The sequence below is a fragment of the Zalophus californianus genome, chromosome 15 (assembly GCF_009762305.2).
Source record: "Zalophus californianus isolate mZalCal1 chromosome 15, mZalCal1.pri.v2, whole genome shotgun sequence".
Lineage (NCBI taxonomy): Eukaryota > Metazoa > Chordata > Mammalia > Carnivora > Otariidae > Zalophus > Zalophus californianus.
The window spans coordinates 62,387,719-62,410,722 of NC_045609.1; the positions used below are offsets into that span (position 1 = coordinate 62,387,719).

General features: G+C 54.0%; 1 protein-coding gene across 3 annotated transcripts in view; it reads left to right on the forward strand.

Annotated features, from left to right (window-relative positions):
• The window catches only part of NEURL1 (neuralized E3 ubiquitin protein ligase 1), a 77,647-nt gene that overhangs the window by 51,815 nt on the left and 2,828 nt on the right, over nucleotides 1–23,004 (forward strand). For all 3 annotated transcript variants that reach the window (XM_035724363.1, XM_035724364.1, XM_035724365.1), the window contains exons 2-5: nucleotides 5,526–5,767; nucleotides 6,134–6,455; nucleotides 18,808–19,497; nucleotides 22,700–22,846. In XM_035724363.1, the coding sequence (XP_035580256.1) occupies nucleotides 5,526–5,767; nucleotides 6,134–6,455; nucleotides 18,808–19,497; nucleotides 22,700–22,846 (1,401 nt within the window). The remainder of the gene's footprint in view (nucleotides 1–5,525; nucleotides 5,768–6,133; nucleotides 6,456–18,807; nucleotides 19,498–22,699; nucleotides 22,847–23,004) is intronic.

A 23,004-nucleotide genomic window follows, 5' to 3' on the forward strand; every position in this document is an offset into this window, starting at 1 on the left:
TTAAGTTACATACAGTTTGGTCATTCTCGCTAGTATTGCTCTCTTCCTGTCTCTCCTTGGCAGCCCAGCTCAGTCCAGCCTGGGAATCCGGGGCTCTGCCAGGATGGCTCTGGGACAGAGCTTGGCTGGGGCAGTGGGGAGGTCACTCTGGAGGCTGCATTGTGTCCTGGCATCTCCCCCTGGGACCCCACCGAGAGGCAGGAATGTGGTCCAGAGCTAGCTGAGGGTCACCTGGAGGGCTGGCCAGGCTGGTGTCTGGCACCTCATAAATGCCCAGAAGGAATGGGCTCTATGGGGGAGTTTCCATTGTGTCAGCAGCAGCCTCGCCTGAGCGGGGGGTGCCCCCACTGTGGCTCCCAAGAAGCTTGTAAACCTGTCACTAAAGGGGGCCTCCCCGAGAGCTCTGCTGGAGCCGGATGGGGAGACTTGGGCTCCATCCAGGGCCACTGGCCGCTGAGGGAGTAGCGTCCCAGTGTCTTGAGGCCCTTTGCCGTGGCTGTTGGCCCAGCTGGGACTGGCCAGAGCCTCCTCCACGCAGCCTTTCCCCACTATGCCTGCCATCTTGGACTCATGGGGAAAATGGGCTCCAGTATTAGAGGCTGAGTAGGATAGCAGCATTGGAAGATGAGGGTTCAAGTCCCAGCTCTGCCACTTAATTGCTGTGTGAGTTCAAGCAAGTTGGTTAACCAGTCTGAATCGTAACTCATCCATAGAATGGAGACCTCGAGGGTCAAAGTGTCTGTTGAAGTGCAGGGAGAGAGCCCTTTTGGATGGTGTAGGGAAGAAGCTTTGCCCCCAGCCGCCCCTCTGGCCCTTGATATCAGAGCTGTGCTCAGGGTTAATTCTCATCCTGCTTTCTCTCCTCCCTCCCCCCAGACCATAATGCAAGCCAAGGTGGAGCAGGAAGATGGCGGGCAAAGACAGCAGGGGTTGGGGAGGCAGCAAACATCCTGGTGAGGACCACCATGTTGGATGCCTCAGAGGGCACCATTCCTTTTGTAGTCTGTGTGAATGGCGCCCCCTGGAGGCAGGCAGGGAGAGCCTTCGTGGCTTTAAGCGGTGGCCCCGGCCCTTGTTTAAGGAGAAGTGTTGAGGCCGGGCCAGGGCCTTGGGTTGAGGCCGGGAGGACGGGAGCGGGCAGAGCCCAGGCAGGTTTATTTCTCAGGTGGGATTGGCTGGTTGGATGTGGGGTGCTCAGTGATTCCACTGGGGCCTGGGAACATGGGCGGTTGGTGGGCTAGGGTCAGGAGCTCAGCTGGGGGCCTGCCAAGTGGCAGGTGACCATGGTCACTCGAGATACCCAGAAGGCCAGAGAGGGTTTTCACGTCATCTCCACAGAGGTGGCTCGGTGGGCATTGATTATTCAGAGCTGAGTGCAGAGAGAAGGGGCTGAGGACAGCTCCAGGGACAGCCTCGGGAGCCACACTGTGGGCAGGGGGAGGCAGGCACGAGATTTCGCAGGTCCAGGAGTCAGTGAAGGTGCTCTGTAGCTGCCAAAACGCTCCCCTCACACCCGCTTTAGAAGCTTGAGGCTGAGAGTGGCAAGCCCAACCAGGCTTCGGGGTCTCCTGTTAAATGGTTCACCTCCTGGGCACTGCCGGCCGTGGGTTGACGGGGGCTGTGGTGGTCGGAGATTCCAGCCTCACTTTCCTCCATCTCAGTGGAGACCTGGTTTGTGAGTTGTTGTTGTTGCTTTTGAGGAATTATTTGTAGACAATACAACTCATCTTTTTTAAGTGTACAGTTTGGGGCATCCTGACAAATGTGTAAACTGTGGGAGCACTGCCACGGTTAAAATAAAGAACATTTCCATCGCCATAAAAGCTCCCTTTGTGCCCCCGTGTCCTCCTCTTCCCCAAACTCCAGTTCCCACGGAGCGTTCAAGCTCTGTAGTTTTGCCTGTTCCAGAATGTCCTACAAATGGCATCAGAGCGTAGGTAGGCTTTGAGGCTGGCTTCTTTCACTCAGCGTGGTTCTGAGGTTCCCCCTCATTATGCCATAGCTCGTTCACTGAGGTCGCAGAGTGGGATGCCTTGTGCTCACGCACCACATTTCATACCCAGCCGTGTCGGGGGAGGAGGGTAACGTGGGCAGCACAGTTTGTGCTTCTGTGTGTTGGCGGCCACACGCGTGTATCGTGAAAGCGGCGTGGCAGAATGCCGCGTCTCCGCCAGTGTGCTACTCGAAATGGTTTTACACGGCACGTGGAGGAACATGCCCCCCCAGGTTTTACCAGTCGCAAGTCTATTTTAATGCGCATTTAGAAGAATGTGTCCAGCACACCAAAGCCATGCTGTCTTGGCTATCCACACTTCGTGGCTAAGCTGCAGGCCATGCCGCGGGACTGCTGCGTTCGACTGCTGGAGCCTCTCTGTGCCGGCCGGGTGACCGTGGGCAAGCCACTCAGTGTCTCCACGGCTTAGGTCCTCCACCAATCGTATAGGCTGGTGATGTCCCTCTGTCCGTGTTAGAGTTTGCCGTGAGGCTGAAACCGGTGAGTGCACGTCAACTCCCCGTTCGGGGCTGGGCCTGCAGCAGCATTTGAGAAATGGCTGCCATTATTATTGGATGTGTGTGGCCCATGTGTGCTGGGCGTGCGTCTTATGTGTGCTGTTTCGTTCATCCCCGTGGACATGAGTATGTGTGTGTGCACAGTACGTGTGTAAATGTGTGATTCCTGGCCCAAGGGATGAGGGAAGGGCTAAGTCTATGTCTCCTAGGGTCTGGAGTACCTTCATGTGCCCATAGGTGTCTGTGTGTGCCGATGAATGTGCCTTTTTGAGGCCACATGTCTGAGTGTCCATTGTGTCCCCAGGGTCCAGGGTTTCCCTAATCTTCCTTCTCCATCTGTTTTGCTGTCAGCCAGGGTGGCTGGGCCTGTGCTACCCTTGCCTGTGGAAGGGAGCGCTGGGGGAATGGTCTTGCCAGGGCCTGAGTCTCTGGCCCCTGGGTGTCTCCACCATATTTGCCCAGAGCTGGTGTTCTCTGGGTCTTCATGCAGGACCCTAGGACCCCACCCAGGATGGGTGGGAAGGAGAGGAAGCATTTTGAAGGAAGCTGAGGTCCTGCGGTTGGTCCATGGATTCCGAGTGGAAGTTGGGGAAGAGTCCCATGGGAGAGGCTGTAATCAGCTGCTGGGCTCAGCAGGTTTAAAAAACTGCTTTATTGAGGTGTATTGACATACGCTCAACCACATGTGTTCAGAGTGTACAATTGGGTTGGTTTTTACATATGTATACACCCATGAAATTGTCACCACGATCCAGATGGTGAACATATCCATCATCCCAAACATTCCCTTGTGCCCCTTGGCAATCCCTCCCTCTCTCCCCCACCATCCCCAGGTGACCTTCAATCTACTTGTTATCACTAGCCCTTAGTGTGCATTTCCTAGATCTGGACAAATGGGACAGAGTGTAGGCAGGAGGGGGGGGTTGAAAGGAACAGAGGCCCTGCAGTTACTCCATGGATTACGTTTGCTTATTTTTTAAAAACTGGCTTATTTCACTCAGCATAATTATTCTGAAATTCATCCATGTTGCCACTCATATCAGTAGTTCATTCCTTGTTTACTGATGAGTAATATTCCATTGTATAGCCGTACCATGATCTCTAATCCATTTACCCAGCAGATATTTTTTTAAACCAGCAGTCAAGCTGCGCCTGAGGCTGGCCTGATCCCAAAGGGCACCTCTCCCAGGCAGGGCACCTGTAGGTTCCCTTTGGCCACCCTTTGCCCTTCACCCCAACCATTCCCTTCCCTGGAATGACCTCCTTGGCTCTGCACTATCCAGGGACCACTCAGCCTCTTCCAGGTATCCTTCCCAGACTGACTGGGTCTCCTCTGGGCAATTCCAGCCTTCATTGCTTGGTGGCTTTAAAGGCCTTGAGTACTGTTCTGTGATTCCAGTCTTTTCTCCTTGGTGAGAGCAAGGGGAGCTCCTCCTGTTCCAACCCCGCCTCCCACACACAGGATGTCTGGCTGGTCATGGACCATGGACACTGGTGTCTGGGGCCCTTTGGGAAGAAGGAAGCAAAGATGCAAAGTGATGCAAAGTTATGTAAACGTGGCCTGGACTAAGGTCTGGGTCTTCCCAGCCCAGGACATTCCTCCTCCCTTCTTGTCTTCCTCTCCTCCCTGGAAAACTCTCCTCCTCTTCAGGGAGTGGAAGACCTCTGAGCAGGCCTGATACTGATTGTGCTTTCTGCATTATTAAGTCACCGCCTTGGAGGAACCAAACTTTGACACATTCCAGAAGGCCTCTGTCACGTTCTGTGGTTTTCTACTTCCTCAACCCCATCTTCCCCATCCTCCATGTCTCTTTCCTCAAGTTGATGGCACAGGGCAGGGTCTGCCCTTCCTGATGGACAGGACACAGATCTTGGGGAGGAAATGAACACCTCTCCTTGTCCCCAGCTGCCAAGACTGCATTAACACTACCAGTGCTGCCGAGCCATGTCTTAGGGCTCCAGCCACCCCTTGTGCTGAAGCAGGGAAGTGACTTCCCTAAGGTCACACAGCCAATGAGTGACAGACACGCAAACCGCCTGACACCTCGGCCATGTTCTTTCCTCTCTCTGCCCCGTCTCCTGGACACCAACCCCACATGCTTGTAACGTGCCTTCCCCCGGACCACGCCCTGTCCTGTACTCTGTCCTATTTGGGGGTACGGTAGAGCTATCTGAAGAAGAAAGCAGCGTGACCCCCCGCCAGACGCTCCTGAGGCAGATCCAAGTTCCGGGTGTGGAGGCCCACCTGTGTGGAAGATGTGGGTATGGGGGGTGCAAAGCAGGAAGGTGGCCGGAGGTGGAGGGGGGTGGCCCTGAAGGAGGGAAGCGGTGGGTGTGCTCCTGGGGCTGAAGCTGCAGAGGCTGCCCCACCCGCCCTGCTGGTCTCCAAGGGCAGCTCCAAGGTCACCTGTTCCTGGCAGCTCAGCCTTGTCAGTCCAGCAACCATGCCCTCTCCTCCTCTCCCTTCCTCCAGGAGGCTTTCCTGGGAAGGGACCTGCCGTCCCATCCTTTGGGCACTAATCCATGTCTGCCATTTTTGTTGTGATTCCTGGGTATGTCCTCCTTCCTTTGCTGGACTGTTGTCTTCTTGAGAACGGATCCATGTATGCTTCATGCCTCTATGCCCAGTGCCGAGGGCCGGGCTTGGTATTCAGTAGATGCATCATGAATATTTGTTGAATAAAATAAATGATGGTGGTGGTGACTGGCAGGGCATGGTGGTGGGTGTGGGCAGTAAATGCTGACTTATCACAAAGGGGGGCCGGTGGAGGGTAGATGGTGGGAAATACTGGTGAGTGGCCGCAGCTGGTAGTCCCGTGGTGGGAGGTGATGGGTGGGGGACCAGTGCCAATGGTGATGGATGCTGCACGGTGGTAGGTGGTGAAGCGGGGCACGGCAAGAGACGGGGGCCAGTTGTGATGGTGGTGGACGTCTTGGGCCTTGCGCCGCGCCCATCCCTCTGCCGCTCCAGGGCTCTCTGCCACACTCTGACCTCACGGCTCGTTCCTTTGCAGACTCCATCGGCGGCCCCTTCCCTGTCACCTCTCACCGATGCCACCACAAGCAGAAGCACTGCCCTCCGGTGCTGCCTGGCGGGGGGCCCCCGGCCACGCCGCTGCTCTTCCACCCGCACACCAAGGGCTCCCAGATCCTCATGGACCTCAGCCACAAGGCCGTCAAGAGGCAGGCCAGCTTCTGCAATGCCATCACCTTCAGCAACCGCCCAGTCCTCATCTACGAGCAAGTCAGGCTGAAGGTGGGCCCTCCCTCGCTGCTCCTTGCGCGTCCCCAGGGCTCAGCACTGCCCTCTGTTCCGGCCCTTCCGGCACCCTGCCCTTCTCTTGTGCTGCCACTTCTGCCCTTCCTCACCCCTCCTCATGCTCTGCCCTCTTCCTCCTGTGGGACAAAGAAGGGATGGGTGAGGGCTGTGGCCATGGGGACCACAATGAGCTGTCACCAGATGGTGGGAAGGCTCTCAGAGGAGAGAAAGGAGGCCGGCTGGGCGGTGTGACTCCCCAGGGGAGTCTGTGGGGAGGGGCGTGGCGGTCTGCTGGGAAGGACGCACTCCCTCCCTGCCGGTCGGGGCTGGACAGTACCCTCTGAGGCTCTCTTTCCCATCCAGATCACCAAGAAGCAGTGCTGCTGGAGTGGGGCGCTGCGGCTGGGCTTCACAAGCAAGGACCCGTCCCGCATCCACCCTGACTCGCTGCCCAAGTACGCCTGCCCCGACCTGGTGTCCCAGAGCGGCTTCTGGGCCAAGGCGCTGCCTGAGGAGTTTGCCAACGAGGGCAACATCATCGCTTTCTGGGTGGACAAGAAGGGCCGTGTGTTCTACCGCATCAACGACTCAGCTGCCATGCTCTTCTTCAATGGGGTCCGCACGGCCGACCCGCTCTGGGCCCTGGTGGACGTCTACGGCCTCACGCGGGGCGTGCAGCTGCTTGGTGAGTGCCCGCTCCCTGCGCCCCTCAGGTGCAGCACCCTCCTCCGGGTGCTGGGGTCTGACGCTGCTCCATCCCATCAGGCACTGGGAGGGACCCCTCCCCCACTGGCAGGGCCCCGGCCAAGTGGGCATGGGGACAGCTCGGGGAGCCTTCGTGTGCCTGCAGAGCGCACCCATCCTTCGCGCCCACGGCTGGAGCAAGGGGCTTCAGGGTGGGGTTCCTGCCTTCCAAGGCCCCTCAGGTTGTGCCTTCAAGCAGCACATAATTGTCCTCAGAAACAGCAGCTTCAAAGACCCTCCACCTCCAGGAAGAAATGAATATTAATCACTGACACCACAGTTTAGTGAGCACTTACCACGGGCCAGGCCCTTCTTTACTGCTGTTCTCATAGCAACCCTGGGAGGCTGACTCTGTCAGTGGCACCCGTGGAGGCGAGACTCAAGCTCAGGGAGGTTGAGTCATTGGCCCCAGGAGGCGCAGCAGGTGAGTGGGGCGGGGGGCGGCTAACACTCAGTCCCAAGTGAGCCCCTGGCCCCTGGGCTCGGTAGCCCCCCAGGAGGCCCAGTCCCATCCCTAATGCTTCTTGCAGGGAGGTAGTCAAAGGGGTAAGGGGGGAGAGCAGAAGGCACTAGGGTGGCTAAGACTTTTCTGGCCGCTCCTGGGTGCCCAGTGTGAGTAGGTCGGCTTTAGGGGAGTGAGAGGGCATCCATGCAGTGGGAGGCAAGGAGGGGCATCAGAAGGCAGCCTGGGCTGCTAAGGTGCCGTGCTTCCTGGCGAGGGCACGTGTGACTCTAAAGTGCCAGGGCTGGGAAGGGGCCTTGGAGAGTCTCAGGCTTCCTAGGGTCACACATGGACTTGGTGGCTGAGTTGGGACTAGAATCCAGGTCCTCTGACTCCCAGTCTAGGATCACTCTCAGCTTGCTCACTTGTGCACGTGCTGACAAGTGTGTGTGCATGCGCATACACAGACTCTGGGTACACATCAGCTCACGGGCAAAGTGGTTGTGACTCCAGGCAGAGCCTGTAGAAGCCTCAGCTTTCCCATCTATGAAATGGGCTGGTGGGAAGATGAAGGGAAATTCAGGAGGCTGTAAGTAAAGCGCCCAGCACAGTCAATGTCCAGCCTGAGCTTGCTCCTCCCGGTTGCCATCCCTGCCCCCTTCTCCCCGCAGAGAAAAACGCCATGAGACCCTGGAAAACCCTTGTTTTTTCTTTTGTTCCTCTCTGGCTTCAGAGCCAAGAAACAGTGAAGCTCTTTTCAAAATACCTTCATTTGAGTAAAACAGACGGTGAAAGTAAAAACAAATGAATAATTGTCAGAAGCCTTTCTGTCGACTTCCAAACACCAGGAGGCTATTTTTATTGATTAATAGTTTGGGAACTTTCTGTTTTTGAACTCAATACAAGTGTTTCTGCATTCACGTGGACAGGTTAAGAGCCTGAAAGCAGGCTCTTCCAAGTCTTACTGAGTGAAGAAGGGAGCCCAGGCTGCCTGAGAAGGATCTGCTTTCCTTTTGCTCTGTGAAATGGGTGCTCCTGTGGGGCCTCTTACCTCCTGGAGGCAGAAAGGGCAGTGGTTATGCCCCAGGTGGGCTCCTGGCCTCACCCTGTAATTAGCTGTGGGGCCTCAGTTTCCTTATCTGTAAAAAGGGGTAGGTAATAATAAATAACTGTTCTCAGGGGTTTTTGTTTCTTTGTTTTGTTTTTTTTTTAAGATTTTATTTATTTGACAGAGAGAGACACACAGAGAGAGGGAACACAATCAGGGGGAGTGGGAGAGGGAGAAGCTGGCTTCCCACCAAACAGGGAGCCGGATGCGAGGCTCGATCCCAGGACCCTGGGATCATGACCTGAGCCGAAGGCAGACGCTTAACGACTGAGCCACCCAGGCTCCCCTCAGGGTTCTTTTGGAGGCTTAAGGAGCTGAGTTATGTGAAGCAGCTAACACACAGTAGGTCCTCAACTACCGTTAGTCTTCCCCACCCATACTGGAGAGGGTGAAGCTTAACTTAAAGTTCAAGTGAACACCTTCGGCTGCTCTGATAGCCTTAGGGCCTCACACTTCCAGGCATTGGAGTTCCAGAGCCTGAGTCTATGCTCCAGCCTGGACACTTCTGTCTGAGCCTCAGGCTTCTCATCTGTAAAGAGGTCGTGAATACCACTGTGACTTCACCCAGGGCTGGGCCACATGGTGGGAGACAGAGTACCTCACCTCTTAAAAAAAATTATAGTCTTGTTGGGACGGGTTTAAAGGAGGTAGGGACAGCATTCCCGCTTTCCCCTTTCCTAGCAAAGAATGCCTTTTCCTCCCGTCCCCAAAGGTCAAAAATCCCACTCCGGCATTAAGGCCCAGCTCAAGAGCCACCTCCTCCCTGAAGCCTTCTGGAGCTGAGTTCTCTTCTCTCTTGTGTCCCACCACATGGTGCCTGGGCTTCTCTCAGCACTGAGGCATTGGCTGAGCTTTTTGGTCCATCCATAGGTCTTGCACAAGACGGGGAAAGGCTTTGAGGGTGAAACCATGTCTTATCCCACTGGATGTCTCTCCAGAGTAGAACTTTGTGTCTGGTGCGTGGAGGACACCAAGGCTTATTTGGGAGCTCGGTAGGGAAGAGTGGTGGGAAGGGCAGGTAACTTGTTAGATGAAGGAAAGTGGAGTGAGGTAGACCCAGCCTCGCTCACAGATAGCCCAGTCTCACTGGGAAATTAAGGAGACGAAGCAAGCGCTCCAGACACACTCAGAGCATAACACAAGAGAAGACAGTAAATTGTTTAGTGCTGTGGTCATAGGATCCTTTCCATCTGCCGAGATGGTTTCCATCCAGCTATCTCATTTAACCTCAGCAGCTGGCCCTGGACAGAGTGTTTTTCATCCCCATTTGTCAAGAAGAAAATTGAGACCCATGGAAGGCTTGGCTTGCCCAGGTAGGGATGTGGTGGGGCTGGGATTTGAACGGGGTGTTCTGATGCCAAAAGCAGTACCTTCCCCAATAGACCTCCAGCAGTTTTAGTATGGAGGGAGGCAGTAAGTCAAAGGAGGCTGAGGTCAGTGAGGGAGGTTGGAGCCAGGAAGGCTTCTTGGAGAAGGGGGCTTAGGCTGGGTCCAGAAGTTCCAGGAAGGGCTGGGAAGGGGGTGGTAAAGGGGACATGCTAGGTGAGATGGGGCTTCCAAAATCTGACAGGTCCCACCTTGGGGCACAGCCCAGGCGGTCTCACTGGGCCTAGCCCTATTACCCCTCTTGGACTATAAATGGGTTTTCAGGCAGTATTTTCAGTTGCATCTGGATCTCCCAGCAGGCTCCTCTTGGTACTTCGGATAAGGCCGAGGCCCCAGCAGATTCCTGTCCGAGCTGTAAATCACCATAATCCCTGGGCATTTTCAAACACTGATGATGGCCCCTGAATCCAGTTAGCAGATTAAAATATCTCTTTGTTTTGTTCTTCTGAAACTGATTTCTTTTTTGTGTAAAAACAAAAGAGATCCATCTAAGATAGCTTTGGAAGTAGGCACGCTGCTCTATACCCTCTTTCGGTGGCCTCCCCTCTCGGATCCGCCTGCTGCCCTATATAGTCCCAGGGTCAGTCTCCTTCCCTGTCCTCCTCACTGCCTACCCCCCCTCAACCCTCCACCTCCGTGGCCCGGATCCCTCAGTGCCTCTGGCTTTCTCTGAACTCCCTCCTCAGCCGGCTTTGAGTTTCTCCATTCCCTGAGAGGTCGCTCTCTGCCTTGGCAGCTCTGAAGACGGGCTTCTTTCCTTTGGTGATTACCTCCCAAACCAGTGTCTCATCTTTAGGGACTTCCTGCTAGACCTGCCCCCTCCTTTCCTGCCTGTCTCTGGGACCTATGACCAAAACCCTCCAAACCCTGCCTGGCCCATATCTGCTCTTAAGATCAGAGATATCCTGTGGGGCGCCTGGGTGGCTCAGGTGGTTGAGCGTCTGCCTTCGGCTCAGGTCATGATCCCAGGGTCCTGGGATCAAATCCTGCATTGGGCTCCCTGCTCCTTGGGAGCCTGCTTCTCCCTCTGCCTCTCTCTCTCTCTCTCTGTCTCTCATGAATAAACAAATAAATAATCTTTAAAAAAAAAAAAAAGATCAGAGATATCCTGGGGTACCTGGCATCTAGCAGATATGCAAGTGAGGCCATGGACAGATTGGCTGTCTCTCCTGATAGAGCGCAGGCAGGGGCTGACTGACAACTCCAGGCAGGTGTTCTGTCCCACCCCCCACTGCCCTAACATAAGCCAGGCCCCCCGGGGTCCACACCATGGCCCCTGCAGGCCTGCCTCATGCATTCCAGGCTCCCTGATATGCTGGAGTTCGGGAGATCACCTCTTGCCTCGGGGTGCCCTGGCCCAAGCCTGGGCTGGTATTTCCAAGAATAACAGCTTCCTACCTCCAGGAAGAGGGACCTGCCAGCAACCAAATAAACACAAGTTTTATGGGGTGATTACTACTTGGAGAGATAAGGTCCTCTTCCAGTTTTTCAAGGTCTCCCTGCTCCTCTCAGAAATGTTGGCTCAGGAAGAGCAGCTGTGTGGGTCCTGGCAGAAAGCTCGTGAACCAAGACTTCACTTATAGGGTCTCCTGATACCCCTGTATGCCCACCACAGCCTGGGTACTGTGCAGGGCTGGGGGAGGGGAGGCTCAAGATTTGAAAACCCAGCCCCTCTCCTTGAAGAGTGTTTATTTGGGGGGACACACCATCTAACTGCTCTGAGGTGACCTAAGTCCAGTTCTGCAGGGAAATGTGGCTGAAGAGTAAAACCGTGTGTCGGGGGTGGTACAGCTGGGGAGCAATCCAGGACTTTCTGTAGGAGATGAGTTTCGAGTCAAGAACCAAACAAGGTGAAATGAAGAGACTGGTTGGGGTTAGAGCGGTTTAGGCCGGACAGGAGGGGTGTGCATAGGCTCAGAGGTGGGGAATCAGCCGTCAGGGAACAGAACCTTCAGAGGAGGGAGCAAAGTGAAGGGGTGGTAGGTGACTTGTGGAGAAGGGGGTGTGCACAGGTGGGCGTATGTGCATGCATCACAGGGGAGAGAGACATGACAGCAGAAAGCTTCTGGCAGCTTCTGTGCTATCAAGTCTTTCAAAAGGAGAAGATGTGGCCCAGAGATGGGGGAGGGGCTTGCCCAGATTCTCCCAGCTAGTCAGAAGCCAGGCTGGGCCTGGAAATCATATCTCCCAGGCCATCTGGGCATAAGGTCAGTATGAGAAGACATCACCATGTCAAAATGGTAGTGGCTGAGCTCAGGAGGGCATTAGGGGACCACTGAGGGTGGACTCCCAAGGGCTCAGGGCATTCTGCTTCATCCTAACCCTGGCACAGGTTCCCAAGTTCTGGTAATAGACCCGCCTACTGAGGAGGGAGATGTAGAGAGACCTTCAGTGAGGGTGCCTTTTGGAGGGGCAGGCTGCTGCTGGGCTGGTTTGTGGGCTGGTGGGCCAGCCTGACTTCCCTGCAGTGAGGAGCCTGGGCCGTCTCTAGAGATAAGGCCCTGCGTTAGTCTCCCATTCAGGGTGCCTCGGCTCGGTGGCCCGAGGAGTATGAACCGTGCTGGCCGGCAGAGGACCATACTGCCATCTGGGGCTTCCGTTTCCCAGGCTAAACCAATATTTACCTTCAGCCGTGGCTGCCAGGGGCTCTGAGGCAAATGTTAGTTTAAGGCAGCTGAGCGAAGCTCTGGGGGTTGGGGGAAAGTGCTGAGGATGCTGCTGGCGATTTCTTCCTCTTTGATAGTTTTCTTTTCTTTTTGATTAAAACAAAATTTTGTTGTTCCTCCTGCTTCAGAGACTCCTCCTGGCACTTCTTTCTGCTCACCCCCCAATTCTGCTAATCACATCAGGACTCAACACCAAGCCCTCCCCTCCACCAGGAAGCCTTCCCTGACCTCCCCTGTTCCTATGACCCTTCCTGCTCCTGACCACCCGAGGCACATGTAGGTCTAGGTGGTACCAGCAGTTCTGCATCATGTACTGTCCTGCTCTTTTAAGAAGACAGCATAAAAGCTTTATATATATTATAAAGAAAGTTATTATTGTACCCATTTTGCAGATATGGAAACAGAGGCTCCGAGAAGTCTGATAACTTGCCCAAGGTCACACAGCTTGGGAGAACTGGGCCTTGGGCCCAGGAACATGTGCTATAATACTTCCTAGCTTCTCTAAATATGAGCCCCCCTGGCCCCCCTGCTAAGTCTGGGTTACCTCCCAGGGGTGGGGAGTTGGCCATCCTACATCTTCTAGGGTGGAGCTCATGAGCTCAGGGTGTCAGGGATCCGTGGCACATGTTGGGCACAGATAGGCCAGCAGAGCCCCGGCAGTGTTGGCTGGAAAAGGGGGGTTGCCCAGCATCCCGATTCAGCGGTGAGTCTGCCTGCCTCATAGTTCCCTGAAGGCTTCTGAGGGCTTCGTCTGGTTCTGTTGTTCGCAGTGCACTCTGGTTGTTTGTTTGTTGTTGTTGTTGTTGTTTTAACCAGAATGAATATATGAAAAGTACAATCATATATGATTGGCAATATTAGACTGTTTCTAATAGCCAGAGATGGCAGTTTCAAATTTTCCACCTACTATCTCTTTGGCCCAAGATACAGTTTTGAGAGCTTGGAGAGACCTGGGGGGCCCAGGGCAGGGGGGCACAGAGCAGAGGAGCTGGGGCCTTGCAGCATGGGGGACAAAGCCCTCATTTCAGAAGCAGGAGACCTGATTGAATCAAGACTTGACATGGCCACTCACCAGCTGTGAGCAAGCCTTCCAGCCTCTCTGTGCCCCGAGCACCCCATCTGTTATCTGGACATAATTATATATGTGCCATTTATCTCTCAGAGAGTCCGTGAGGTTCACGGATGTGTAAGAGTGTTTACACAAATGGCAAGGGCAATCGTTTGTAGGTTAAAAAGGAATACTTAACTTAAAAATCCCACCAAATAGACAACTTCCAAGCCAGTCCTCTCCTTAGAAGAGGAAGCCTTAAAACCAAGTCCCTGTATGTGGGTGAAATTCAAACCATGCTATCTAAATTGTTTCTTGGAACAAGATCTATGGTTCTCCAGCTGGGTTCCTTGAGACACTGGAGGGTTCCAGAGGCATTTTTCAGGCAGCTGAGTTGGCAGGGCTCTGTGGTCTCCTCTGAGAGTTCAACCAGAGCTTTTGCTTCTGTTGGAGAAAAGGATTTCACTGCTTAAAAAAAAAAAAAGTTTGAGAACCACTAGACCAGATGAGTCTGAGAATCTATATGTCTAAGATACTCTGTCTTGGAGATTCCATAAATCTTAAGAGTCTGTGACTCCCAGTGTTTCTGGGACATTCTACCCTTCCCTCCATGAGCCTCACAAAGTGTTTGTTTCTCCCAGCTTTCCTGTGGTTGGGTTTATATGCAGAGGGTGGAGGCGGGTGTGGGTTTCAGGGCGCTGCCCAGAGGGGTGGGGGAAACCCCTTTCCCGTCCAAGCCATTTCCTCGCCCTTGGGGCTCCTTCCCCTGCCCCATGCCAGGTGCTGACCAGCAGGAGGATGTTTATGGAGACAGTAAATGGGCCTCCAGCGCCGTCCAAACAGGGGCCGGCAGATGCCCGCCAGCCAGCCTGCTGCCGCGGGCCAACCCATGGTTAAAGATTAGCCAGCGCTCCGGATGTGAGAATCTGAACAAACAGACTCTCGGGCTGATGGCAGGCCCTGCTTCAAAGGAACCCCTTGCCTGCCCCTGAGGGCTCCGGCACCAGTGCCCAGGCCCTGCCTTGGTTGCCTTGCACTGGCTGGCAACATGTGGGCCCAGTGGACCCCTGGCCAGAGCTGGCCCCGGTGCCCTCAGTCTGGCCCCTCCTCTCCTCTCCCTTCCTTTCTCCCCACTGGCCTCAGATTGTCCTGGGCATTTGCTAGTGCACTTTTCCCACTGAGTGCCTCTCACTTCTGTCTGTCAGTTCGAACTCTCTTGTCTTTCAGGGCCCAGGTCAAATCTTGTTTCTTCCAAGAGCCTGTGCCTGACTCACTGTGAAACAGGAAGGGGACCTCAGGCTTGGTTGGAGAGCATTATCCTAAAGGGAGTATTTATACTATAGAAGAGAAGGCTCAGAGGGGGCGCCATGGAGCGGATGTGGGATACCTCTGGATCTGTGCCTGGACAGCTTTTCTAACCATTACAGTTGTTCAGAGTTAGGGGACAGATAGCCTTGGGCTGTGGTGAGCTTCTTGTCCCCGGAAGCATTCTAGGCAAGGCGGGGTGAGAACTTGGCAGAGAAAGATGGATTTCCTCTGGAGACACTAAGAATTTTGTAGGGAAATTATATTCAAATATTTTCATGCCTCCAAGCTTTAATCCCCCCACAGCCGACTGGCTCCTTGGGGCCCAGGTGCTGGCTTCTCTCTTTAACCACTGCCTAGGCCTGGGCACACAGCGTGTCAGTGAATGGGTGACCCGAGTGCCACCTTGAGGGGAGGAAACCCCTGCCCTGGCCTCACTGCCCTTGTGGGGCCTGGTTATTTCTGCCCTGGCGCAAAGGATCTGTGCCGCCCCCCCCACCAGGAGCTGAAGACTGACAAAGTCCTTCCCGAAAGAGGGGACACCGAGAGGGGAGCCAGCCAAGCAGCGTCCCCTGTGGCCTTGTGCCAGTCCCTGCTCTGGGCACGGTGTAAACACCTCCAGAGTGGGCAGCCCTGGGTCCCTGGCCCGGATGGTAGGACTTGTTGCTTCCAAACAGGCCACCCCACTGCTTGGGGTGACAGGTTGCCCTCTGTCCTTTCTCCAAGCTGTGACCCTGGGCTGAGGTTGGCCTCCAGGCTCTCTCCGTGGCTTTGGGGGCCTGACCCTTCCCTGGCTTTCCGTTAGCTCTGACCTCTGCTGACCCTTCTGCGGAGGGCGCTCTGCCCAGCTCCTCCGTCTCCAGTGTCACCTATTTCAGGACTCGGCACAGCTGGGTGCACTGAGGGGGTGGTTATTTTGGAGCTTGCTGGCAGCCTGCAGCTGCTCCTGACCCCGAGGGGGCGGCCTGGCTGGGAGAGAAGACATACTTGGGCTGGGCCCCGGCCCCGGGGATTCCATTTTTAGCTGTTTCCCAGCATCTCCTGTACCTTTTCTCTCGACTCCTCCAAGATTTCAAGCAAAGCCAAAGGAGTCATTTTCCTGCCCTGCCTCCTCTCTCCCCACCCCCTGCTATTTCTCTTTCCTTCTCTTCTTTCTCCTCTAATCTCCGCTTTGTAGCTTCTCCTTCCTGGTCCTCAGTCAGGGATGCCATTCATGACCGATGTGAAGTCCTACACAGGTGCAGAGCGTTCATTGCCTGGTGCAGGGGGACCTGACTTCAGTTGACAAACAGCCCGAGTAAGCACTGGTACCTGAAGTTATCAAGTACCTAGGTCCCAGGCCCCCCCCACCCTGTCTCTGACCCCCATGTCACCATCACAACACAGTTGTGATTACCCCCATTCTCTAGCTGAGTGACCTGAGGCTGGGAGGAAAGTTGATTCAAGTGCTAGCTTGGACATTTAAACCCAGGCCTGTATCACCACAGAGCCCATGCACTTTCTTCTGAGCCCCGGGGCATGTAAACAATAACAGTGGGTCATATTAACCTCGTGATTATTACGGGCCAGGTACTACTCTCCAGGTGCCCTCTGTAGCTTATTACATTTGGACTTCACAGCATCCCTTCTGAGCGGAGTATTAGAATACAGATTTTATGCACCTCAGTAAATGCTGATTTCATGGCTGAAGAAGAGAGGCCCAGAGAGGTTAAGCTATTTATCTAAGGTGATATGGCCAGGAAATGGTGCAGCCAGCATTTCAACCCAGGCTGATGACTTCAAAATCCTTACACTTAACTATGCTTCTGTCCTGCCTACCAGTATATGGATTTGGGTTACTAAAAAACCCCAAATACCCTTAGGTTACATTATGAGAAGTAGAGTGTAAATATCAAGGGAGGTGGTGGCCACACTGTGCCTTGAGCTGGTCAGGGAACATCTGGAGTACTGAGTCTGGTTCTGTTTATTGTCCAAGAGGTGGGAAGGTGTGTGGTGGGTCTGAGTATAGGGGAGTTGTTTTCTCCACGGGGCTGCCCCAGAGGTAGTACTGGCACAGAAGGACATTGAAGCTGAGAAGTTAAGTAAATCTATCCAAGATATCCTTGGATACAGGGAGGTAGATTTCAGTCTAAGAGAAGGAACCACTTTCTTAGAGGAGCTCAGCAGTGGCTCGGGTTGCCTGGGAGGCCCAGTAGTGGGCATATTCAAGTACAGAAAGACCCCTGAAGGGACAGAGCTCAGGGGAGCGCACATCCAGCCCCATTCAGAAGTCTGTGCTGATGGTCTGCCCACTCCATGGGCCCTGGGCTAATTGTCCTGAGTGTGTGTGGGGTGGGGAGAGGAGTGTGGGGGTACATATGTGTGCAAGCCGTGTGACGGGCTTCTTCCTGTAGGCTCTGGCTGGGCATCTCTGAACCTTTTGTTTTCTAGTCACCCTGCTGTCACTGCCCCTTCCTCTCCATCTCCAACCCTTGAGTCCTCTAGGGCCAGTGCCTGCAATCCCTGAGGGGGGAGAGCAGGGGCTGTTCCTTGGGGGCCCCGGTCAGCCCATAGCCTCTCCCAGGTCCCCACGACTGTCTCTCAGGCCTCCTCCTCCTGTTTGGGCCTCCTTGCCTCTGCCTCTCTGCAGCCCCCAGCCTCTCTGCACCATCACTCTCACAGAGTCAATTCCCTGGAATAATTGCATTTTCCAGTTGGCTCCCTTCTTCTTGCCAAGCACGATGCTGGGAAATCCCAACCAGCCAGGCCCCAAGAGGCTTCTCCAGAGAGGGCATGGGGTTTGGGGGAAGGGCCCAGCACCCTCTCCTTGCCGGGACCCAAACAACACTGTTCCTGAAAGGGGCAGGGAGAGAACAAAAACAAGGAGGCTTTAGAGACTGTCTCTAGATTCAGCTGGAGCTGTGTTCTGGCTTCAGCTGCCCACATCAGTCCAGTCCTCCAAGATTTGCTTCCACATCGAGCACCCCAGCTATCCTTACCCAGGTCCTGGAGGGAAAGCAGATTCTCCCTTGGGGAGGCTCAGAGAAAAGACTCCCAAGGAGGGATTGGCTCATGATGTGGTCTACAGTGGCACTAGCCAAATTTGGGGACTGTAACTCCCACAGAGGGGAGTTAAATAATAAATAAGGAGGGCCTGAAAGCGAAGAATGTGGTGTCAGGAGTTGGATATACCTTGCTTCCATCTCGGATCTGCCACTTGGTGGCTGTCACATCACGTCTCTCAGCTTTAGCTCTATAATGGGAACACTTCCATGGGATGTTTTAAGGATGAAATGCAGGGGTAATTCATCATGCATGATGACTTTTATTATAAATGATAGGACTCCATAAAGTAGGGACATAACACAGCCATTAAAAAAATATGGTGTTGGAAACCTGGTTTTTGGCATGAAAAGGTGCTCAGGACATATTGGAAAAGCTAGCTTTGAAAAGGAAATCTGTGTAAGCAGGGCATGGAGTCCATGCCCATGGATGGCTTTATGGGATTCACAGATGTCCTGAAATTATCCACAGAATTTAGGAAGAATAGGTGTTTTTCTGAGGACATAGGTCAAGGTTATCACATTTTCAAAGGGATTTGTTACCTATAAAACGTTAAAAACTACTGGAGTTTACATAGCATGATTCGGTTTTTGTATTAGAAAAAGTAACTGAGGAATATATTGGGGGAAAAAGCTGGAAGGTCTTCACCCAAGTATTAAGAATATTTTTCTCCAGATGGTGGGCCCAGAGGTGATTATTATTATTATTTTTTTGCTGAACGGTCTTTTCTACAAAATAGTCTTACTTGTATGATTAAGAAGAGAAAGGGGTTGATTTCCAGGTAAGTCACTTTCAAAAGAAAATCCTGGATAAATTTAAGTTCTTTCAGCCTCAGTGTCCTTCCGTGGCAATGATAACTCAAGAGGTAATTGTGAGGATGAGAGCATTTATGCAGAGTTCTTCTGGGGAAGGGGGTTCCCTCTGAACTTCCAGCGGGGTAGAATGTCCACAGTGCTTTCAACAAATATTTACTGCTGTCGACTCAAGTGCTCGGGGATCAAAAGGGAGTTAAGTTAATAATAATAAAAAAACTTTTACAAGCGTGCCATGTAGAAGGAATGTTTTTAATTTTGGTGCCCGTCCTTCCAGCCTTGATCCTTTGCTTAAACAAACAGATGTCCTGCGTACTTTGTTTCCCGACCCTGCCCCTGAGCCTCCGTCCTAAGCCTCTTCCATGCTGTTCACGATGCCGTCGGTATTTCAGGGTGCAGACTGGAAAGGCGGGCGGGAGGAAGCGCGCTGGCCCAGCGGGGCCCGCGTGACGGTCGCCCTGTCTCTCCCCTTCCCTGGCCGCAGACAGCGAGCTGGTGCTCCCGGACTGCCTGCGGCCGCGCTCCTTCACCGCCCTGCGGCGGCCGTCATTGCGGCGCGACGCCGACGAGGCGCGCCTCTCCGTGAGCCTGTGCGACCTCAACGTGCCGGGCGCCGACGGCGACGACGCCGCGCCGGCCGCCGGCTGCCCCATCCCGCAGAACTCGCTCAACTCGCAGCACAGCCGCGCGCTGCCCGCGCAGCTCGATGGCGACCTGCGCTTCCACGCGCTGCGCGCCGGGGCGCACGTGCGGATCCTGGACGAGCAGACCGTGGCGCGCCTGGAGCACGGGCGCGACGAGCGCGCGCTCGTCTTCACCAGCCGGCCCGTGCGCGTGGCCGAGACCATCTTCGTGAAGGTCACGCGTTCGGGCGGCGCGCGGCCCGGCGCGCTCTCCTTCGGCGTCACCACGTGCGACCCCGGCACGCTGCGGCCCGCGGACCTGCCCTTCAGCCCCGAGGCCCTGGTGGACCGCAAGGAGTTCTGGGCCGTGTGCCGCGTGCCCGGGCCCCTGCACAGCGGCGACATCCTGGGCCTGGTGGTCAACGCCGACGGCGAGCTGCACCTCAGCCACAACGGCGCCGCGGCGGGCATGCAGCTGTGCGTGGACGCCACGCAGCCGCTCTGGATGCTCTTCGGCCTGCACGGAGCCGTCACGCAGATCCGCATCCTCGGTGAGTGCCTCCCCCGAGCGCCCCTCCCACAGCCCAGCACCGTGCCTTTTCTGGCGGCGAGGGCCCGTCCCGGGAAATCGGGGAAAGGAAAGAGGGCGAGTGCGCCCTGCCCCACTGCCTCACGCGGGTCTTGCCACCGAGTCACAGGCGCCGAAATGAGTTGTGGGCCGGACTCCATCGGCTAGGCCTTGCCTCCAGTCTCCCCAGACGCATCCTGGGGGCGGGCAGAAAAGTGTGGATCACCGAGTTTCGCTCCCAAAATCTGATTAACCCACGTCCGCACAGATGCATAAACAGCCCAGGGGCCACTTAAAAATGAGAAAAAAGGTTTCCGCCAGCAATTAACTTCCTGAGGCTCAGTTTCCATTTCTCCAAAATGGGAATTAAAGTCTCTGCCTCTTAAGGATGGCTGTGTGTCTAGATAAGAAAAAGAGTTTGCTATGTCCGTAGCCAGGTGTTTGTGCAGTGTGGTGCCTGGGTTGGGAGCCTATGGGGAATCTCTGAGCAGAGGGCCTTGAGGAAATGGGGTTGCAGAGGTCTGGGCCTTTCTTTCCTGGGTTTGAATGGACTGGTGGATGTGGACTTGTGAAAGTTATGTTTCTCAGAGTATTCTGTGAGGAAAAGTGGGGGATTCTTTACTGCAGAACTCCTCAGACCCTTTAATAGGCAATGTGAATCTTTAAGGAGGGGGGTGGAGGTGGTTATGATGTACAGCTTCTTCTAAACTAATTTGACCAGAAATCTTTTTTTCACAAAGCATCTCCAGGGACCTCTGTTTCCCCAGAGTGCACAAGTTTCATACTTTGTAAGAGCTGGCCTTCTAAGCAGGTGCAGTAGACTGGGCTAATTCCATTAGAGTCATCAGGAGGACCTGGTACAGATTTTTGAATCCCACCTGCAGAGATTTTGATCCTGTAGATGTGGGATAAGTCCTGGGCATCTGATTTTTTTTTTTTTTTTTAAGATTTTATTTTTAGAGAGAAGAGAGGGGTAGAGAGAATCCCAAGCAGGTTCCCGATGTGGGGTTTGATCTCACTCACGACTCTGAGATTATGACCTGAGCTGAAATCAAGAGTCGATGGTGTAACCCACTGAGCCACTCAGGCACCCGTCTGAAATCTTTATTTAAGCAGGTTTGCTTAGACAAGTGTGGAGACCTCTGGGCTTCATAGCCCTATCCTAGACCTCACCCCAGGACACTTTGTAGACAGGGTAATGTGTGTATGTAAGTGAATGTGTGTTATGCACTAAGATGGGTATGTCTGTGTATAGGCACACGTGAGTAACTAAACGCATGCATATTTGTGTGTATAATGCTGTTGGTGATTGTGTGTTAGAGTTTGTGAAATCTGATAAAATAAGTGGGGACTTCCTACTCTGGAAAGAGATCAAATGAAAACGGAGTGAAAAAAAAATCTGAAAAGAAATGAGGCAAGATGCTAAGAAGTTATGATTGAGGGAAGATACATCAGGAAGGAATGAAAAGAAATCAGGAAGGAAAGAAGTTGGGGTGAAAATTCAGGATGGGATAAAAAGAAATCAGACTGGGGTGCAGAAAAAACTCAGGCTGAGGTTAAAAAAAAAATACTTGGCTACACTCACTGGGAGACACTGCTCCTCAGATGAAGGAAGTTGTATAAGGGGAGGGTACTATCCTGCCTCAGCACCAGCTAATAATAGATAAGTAGTTTTCCACTGAGACTTCTGTTCCCCAAAGAAGCTTACTAGACGCAGGGGAAGCTTAAAAAAAAAATTAGGACTTAAATGTAAGTGGGCCGAGGTGGGTGTTTAAGAACAATCATCCACATATATGCCAAACACAGTGCACCTGGGCTGTAGGAGAACTGGGCATCTCAGTCAGCAAATTGGTGTTTGGGGATCCTGATGGACTGCAAAGGAAAAACAAACCAGTGACAGTGTGTGAGGGGTAGTTATTTACCTTACAGAGGAGTGCTGTGCTTCGTGGAAGCCTAAATGAACTAAGAATGGCAGGATATTTCCTTTACTCCAAAACTGTCGCTGGTTTCATACTTAATGAGAAAATATGAAAAACATTCTCGTTAAAGTCAGGAATATGATAGGGGGTTGCCTTAAGTATTGTTCTGAAAATACTAGCCAGTGCAATAAGGCAAGAAAACGAAATAGGTGTGTGAATTTCTGAAAGATGCTAATTAACTTGAAAACTGTTAACACCAGAGAAACCCTGTGGATATCTAATGCATATTCTTAGAAACAATGACTACTGATTGACTTAGAACACCTGATGATAAAAGGATTTCATTGAGCACTTATGTGTAGGGCAGTATGTTAGAGCCTGTGGGAGAGTCACAGGTGAATACCATTTCCTGCTCTCAGGAAGCTTATAGTTCACCTGGGAAAGCAAAGCTGCGTACCTGGGCAAAGAACAAATACCACCCCAGCTCTGTCGCTTAGGCCCATATATGTGGTGTGTGTGTCCAGTCAGTGCTAAATAAAGTAATGTGGTTTGTGGGGGTGGTCAACGCTGCCCAGAGGAGGGGGTTTGAGGACAGCCCCAAGGGGCTCCCTGGACAGTTAGCTCTTTGGGGGCAAGGGCTCTGTCGGTCTTGTTCTCAGTATTATGTTTACACAGTGGATGGTACCTGGTAGGTACCTGGTACCTTGTTGAAGGGAGGAGCAAGGAGGGGAGGAAGAAAAGAGGAAGGTGAGGAGAGGAGTGGAAGAGGGAGAGAAGAGAGGGAGGGAAGGAAGGAGGGAGAGAGTGTAGCACAGAGTGAGCCTGGGAGATGCTGAAGGCCTCCGAAAGGTGCCATTGCAGAGGAGATGGTGGGTGGTATCTGGGGGCAGTGACAGAGCACAGGGCTTGGAACAGGAGGGCCACGCTAGGTGGGAGGAGGGGGCCTTTGTTCTCTGGCATGGGAAACCGTGAAGGTGAGGATGCATAGGAAGGGTGGAGGTGGGATTCTAGGCAGAGGGCTTGTTTGGAGACTGCTGATGTAGGAACACCAGAGCAGGAAGTGGCCCTCCCGATTGTAGGTGGCAACAGCGGGGGCAGGGCGCTGGGCCACCCATGGAATCCTGCCCTGAGCCCGCCCAGTGGCTGGGCTGTCTGGTCGTGCTGTGTCAGCACTTTCCTGGGAGCCTCTAGGAGGAGCGGAGACGTGAGCTTCCTCCCAGTAGGCCTCTCAGTGGCTAGTGCATCGCTCCCCCCCCCCCCCCGCAGGCTCCACCATCCTGGCAGAGCGGGGCATCCCGTCACTCTCCTGCTCCCCTGCCTCCACGCCAACCTCGCCCAGTGCCCTGGGCAGCCGCCTCTCTGACCCCCTGCTCAGCACGTGCAGCTCCGGACCTCTGGGGAGCTCTGCTGGTGGTAAGTACGCTGGCCGCTCGGGTTCCGCGGTGTCCGTGGCGGCCTCCCCACCCCAAGACCCCCTGGCTGAGGCGGCCATGCAGCCTCCAGGTCAGAGTTGGGCGCTGGAGGACCTGGAGGCAGGCTCAGTGAACCCTTGTTGCGTGGTGATTTCTGGG